This window comes from Buceros rhinoceros, unplaced genomic scaffold (assembly GCF_000710305.1).
Source record: "Buceros rhinoceros silvestris isolate BGI_N320 unplaced genomic scaffold, ASM71030v1 scaffold42687, whole genome shotgun sequence".
In the NCBI taxonomy this organism is placed as follows: Eukaryota; Metazoa; Chordata; class Aves; order Bucerotiformes; family Bucerotidae; genus Buceros; species Buceros rhinoceros.
In genome coordinates, this window is record NW_010422386.1 from 6,980 (window position 1) to 11,923 (window position 4,944).

At 37.1% G+C, this 4,944-nt stretch overlaps 1 protein-coding gene across 1 annotated transcript in view; it reads right to left on the reverse strand.

Annotated features, from left to right (window-relative positions):
- Positions 1-201: 201 nt before the first annotated feature.
- The window catches only part of SLC35A3 (solute carrier family 35 (UDP-N-acetylglucosamine (UDP-GlcNAc) transporter), member A3), a 14,789-nt gene continuing 10,046 nt past the window's right edge, over positions 202-4,944 (reverse strand). Inside the window, exons 5-8 of the mRNA XM_010140012.1 lie at positions 4,824-4,944; positions 3,545-3,663; positions 2,951-3,084; positions 202-694 (exon numbers count right to left, since the gene is read on the reverse strand). Of these exons, the coding sequence (XP_010138314.1) occupies positions 604-694; positions 2,951-3,084; positions 3,545-3,663; positions 4,824-4,944 (465 nt within the window). The 3' untranslated portion in view covers positions 202-603. The remainder of the gene's footprint in view (positions 695-2,950; positions 3,085-3,544; positions 3,664-4,823) is intronic.

Here is a 4,944-nt window from a genome sequence, read left to right on the forward strand (position 1 = left end):
CTTTCTGTTATTAAATCAGCCTTCTAAAAATAGAAAAATATTTGATACCATGAAGGTGTCTTTCAATCATACTTCAATCTTCACAGTTTTAATAAGGAATACCTAATTAGAACCATCACTTTGGAACTACGATATGTATTCAGCTGATTCCATCTAAATAGACAGTTAAAAACATATTTACTAAGATTAAATAGAGCCAAATTGCAAAAACGTACAATCTGACAACGTTGTCATGTGCTCTTTCAAAGAGTGCATAGGAGATATTTCTGCAGCAGTCAATACAGTAAATTATTTTGATGCAATCCCAGTCAAAGCTGTAAACATTCCTAATTGCAGTTTCTTGGAAACTCTTTGTTCCTTTCAAGTTTTTATTAGCAACTTGCACTGGGCATGCCCCTGCCATTTTTTTTTCCCCCATCAGTTACAGACAGTATCACCATTCACCTTTAAAAACCCTCTGGCTGTTCAAAACTACTCATAAGCATTTCGTCAACAGATTCAGGGTAATCTTTCCTTGCAGGGCACAACAACACTTTGAACGAGCTGTTGTTAGCAAGGTCCCCAGTGCATCATCTTGAGGAAGCAGGCTGATGAGGAAGTCTGCTACGCCTTAATGGGATTTCCTGCAGGCTTGGGATCGTAACCGTATAGGAAAGTGGCCACAATTACAAGGATGGCTCCGAAGAAAAAGACACTGAATCGGAAATGGGAAAAAAAAAAAGCTCATTTTAGTTGATGCAATTTACTTACGTAATATAATCAAAAGAAAGTCATTCTTCCTGTGGGAACACAGAAAGATAAATTATATTTGTTTTTTTACAGATTGGACAAATTGCATATATTAATTACAGAATGATGCAGAAAGAATTTTAAATAAGAAACTCAGACCCACAAAGAAATGTATCATTATAGCAGCATATTCTGAAAATTAAAATCACAGTTTCATGATGGAACAACTGTCAAAAGTAATCACACCACTCTCTTTTCTCTGGTGGTTTTTTTGTTTTTGCTCTTGCCTAAAGCTCTGTGCAAAATGCAAGCAGAAACTAAAGAAGTACAACTACTGTGGTTACTCAGACCCTTTTAATATCCTATGTACATCGCATTGTTGGAGTTGTGTTTGCTTTCAAGTCCAAAGCTTATGTCAAAACAAATTACTGCTGCCCAAGAAACAGTTTGCAAGTCAGTATAATCTAATTTTTGGCAGATACATAAAGATTTGTGTAAGGAAAAGATAATAAAGGCATCTTTTGTATTGTGACAGATGGGCCTTTCAAGTTGTTTTGATAGTTATGAGTCTGAAACAAAATAACCAAAGCCAACAGACAATCAGTACACATTTTAGAAAAGAACCTTGTCATAAAGACATGACAATGTGGACAATTCAATCTTCCGAACCGAACAGTATAAAAACTGTGGCACAAGGCACGACAATCCTTCAGAGAACACAGCCTGTTTCCAGACACAACCCCCTGCAACACATGTAAGCTGAAGTACTTTACACCTACCACCCCGAGCAAAGACATCTGCTGAAGAGACAGAACAATTACGCAGCTTCAGTTCAGATAAATTCAGTTGCAAATAAATAAGCAAAGTACTAATGGTTAAGCTTGATTAACTTAAGTTAATCAAGTTTTATTAAATGAGATGGCTTCAAGTTCTACTTGCTGATAGTTGGCTCCACCTCATTTAATTATTTACCACTGTTTCTATTTTCACCACGTTTGCAGAAGGTGGTAAGTCACCTATTAATTTTCCATTTGAGCACACAAATTCTTAAACCACTTTCTACATTTGTTTCAACAGGACAAATATAGGATACTTATAATTTAACTTCAGTGTCTTCCACTTTTTAAGCCTAAATAGCTCTACTTCCTTTTTTGAATGTTTAAGTAAACTCCTGCTAACATTGCAAATACTACTTTTAGATAAAAAGATGTTTCTTTGTATCAGAAGTTTATGTTGTAAATATTATTAAAAATATTTTTTACCCTATATGTGTAACACATGTGAGGAGTGAGTGTAGGTAAATTACAAGCAAACTGCTATTAACATAGCTGAAAGTTGGACTGTTACTTCTACACGCCGTATATTAACACGCGCTGCCAAGAGAAGCACTATTCCAGAACCAAGTAGAAAACCTGCAGTACACAGAGCTACTAAAATCCGGTTAACAAAACATCAGGACAGTGTATCGGGCCTAGGAGCGCATAGCAAGCATTTCTCTCCCTTTCTCGGTTGAGTGTTTTTACTAATAATATGGTATTGTCTTCAGAAAAAAGCTCTGCTTTTGGGCTCCCGGGTGTCCTGGGACAACTAATTGCTGTAGTGTAACTTCCATACACGTATGATGGCAATTATGTTTTAGAGACTGTTTGAATTGGATGAAAACCAGTATAAAAACGTCATAATCACTATAATTGTTCAGTCAGAACTCCTCGTGAATGAGTTGACTTGGGGAAGATCTGTCCATTTCGAGGCCAAAGTGGAAACAAGAGAGACCACCTCTTCTGCAGGACCTTGCTCAGGACAGCCAGCAGAGGGGAGACTGGCTCAACGCGCAGAGCTAAAGGCAGTGCCGGGCAAGTACCACAACTGGAGAGGACTGGCTGCAGTGTGAGAGCAAAGTAGGGGCTGAACAAACTGAGGACGACTGCGTAGGGAGGAGCAGAAGAGAAAGTGAAATAGAACACAGAGCCTGAAAGAGAGTGGTTGGTCAAAAGCCAAGATTTGAGATTCAGTTACTCCTGGCCTGGGGCTGGGGGGGTGGGGTTTGTGTCTTACAGAAAATTTAATCTTGTCAACTGTAAAAATTATTAGTTCTGGTATGTTACGAAACTAAACTTTTATGTCCAAGTTCTAAAAGGGTGGCTTGGACTGCTTTTTAATTCATTTTTGCAGTTCAATCTGATACGCATTTTTTTCAGCATACATGGAAAATAATTCTTACCTTGTAGGGACAAAATCTTGCAGCCAGAAATAGGAGATCAATGTTGACAATATAATAGAGAGGGAAGTTGCAAATCCCTTTAAAATGTTGTCCGCATATTTTATAACAGCGGCTATCACTAGCCCTCCAAGTGCCTGAAAAAATATTGAGGTTTGGATTTGCAACCTGATAATTCCACTCAGAGCATCTATTTTAACAACATGTGCTTACTTAAAGAAAAGCTTTTGTCTATTTTTAAAGGATTAGATGTTGGAGAAGTTCTTTCCCCATTAAAGAAATTGTTGATCACGTTACCATCATTAAATTAGTGGAAATGCTTGTACTATAAACTTTTAGCTGCAGGAGGATAGGCTTTTTTTTTTTTTTAATTACAAAAGAAACAATACTTACACGCTTTTATGTTGCACAATACTTAGTCATACACTTGCTATGTATTTTCCAGGTTTTTAATTAGAGATTTATTCTAATAGCGATAAATCAGACTTTTGACTACAGAATTCTCAGGAGCTTCAATGACACCCATTTGTTTCCCCGGTCATTTATAGAAAGCAAATCCCAAGTTCCTTCACAGAAACATGATACGAGGTATCTTACCTGTAGAACAACAACTACCCAAGTAAGTCTGTTGTACCCTTGAAAAAATCCATTCTTTGACAGTTGTTCTCCATCATAAATGTATACACCCATCAGTCCAAATATGCTACCAAAAAATCCTGCAAATACAAGATTGATTTAAAAGCTTCAGGTGAAAAACATGTAAAAAGGTCCCTCATCCTCAAAGACTGTTCACATATCTCCGACTTTAAAATAGGACTGCAATACCATCACGTTCAAATGTAGTCAGCGTTCAGAGAGATAATCTCTTGTAAAAGCTATTTTCCACACTTTAAACAAGTTTTGACTGTTAGGATAAACACTAGGATATTCTTCTACACCTATCTTCCATTGTTTTCCACTGGAGAGTTTCAAAACACTACGGACTTGTAAAAATACTAAAATATTATCAAAATGCAGTTCTGCATCTTTAACTGAAACCATTTACAATTAAAACACAGAAACAGGAAAAGAAAGGAAAAAATATTGCTTTTATGCAGACATTTTTTGCCATACCAGCGTTTGAACAACTATCTAATTATTAAAAAAACCCACGCCATCTCCTGGTTTTATGGTACTTCGTTACATTCTGCCAGACTCAGTACACAGCCCTGAGATCCATTAAATCACCCTCATGTCTGACTTCTGCAGTACTGTGGATTTGATCAAGAGTCTGTTCCAAGGTGCTGGAAAGTTCAAATGTTGCCGAAAGCAATTATTCAAATATGCAATAAATAATCATTGCCTACAGGTGAAGACTAGAGGGTTTCCATTAGACAAAGAAGGGCAACTCCAGCGATAAGTTTTGTTTCTGTCGCACGTCACATTGCCAACCCTATGAACTGGACAAGGTTGCTTCGAGGTGAGGGAAAACTCAGGAAAATGGATCAACTCTGTCGCCATTAATATCCAGGGTCTAGAAGACCCAGGACTACTTTGGGAATAGAAGGAATTCTCTTACTTACAGAGGCACACCAAGGAAGGGCATTAAAATAGTTAAGATGAACTGTCTTTCGAACATGCCTTTCTCCAGTGATTACACAGACAACTAAAACAAACTGACCTTTGTGCTGAGAGAGTAACAATTTGCTACCTCAACTTTATTCACAAAACTGGTAGAAATCTGTCTAGCAGAGTTTATACTCTGCTTTTAAAAGTACATTTATGCAGAACATCAAAATGCTGGTGATAATTTTTATTTACAGATACAATTCTGCACATTTATCTTAATTTTTCAGAATGCAGTATCTTGTTAAGAGATGACTAAAATTGAACTTACCAAGCTGAATGTTTCTGATCCACACAGACTGCTTTGTCTCCTTTAAAATTTTCTCAAAATACACCCCGGCAAATCCACTAGAAAAGCATGCTATAAGAACTGCAATCAGGCCTACAAACTG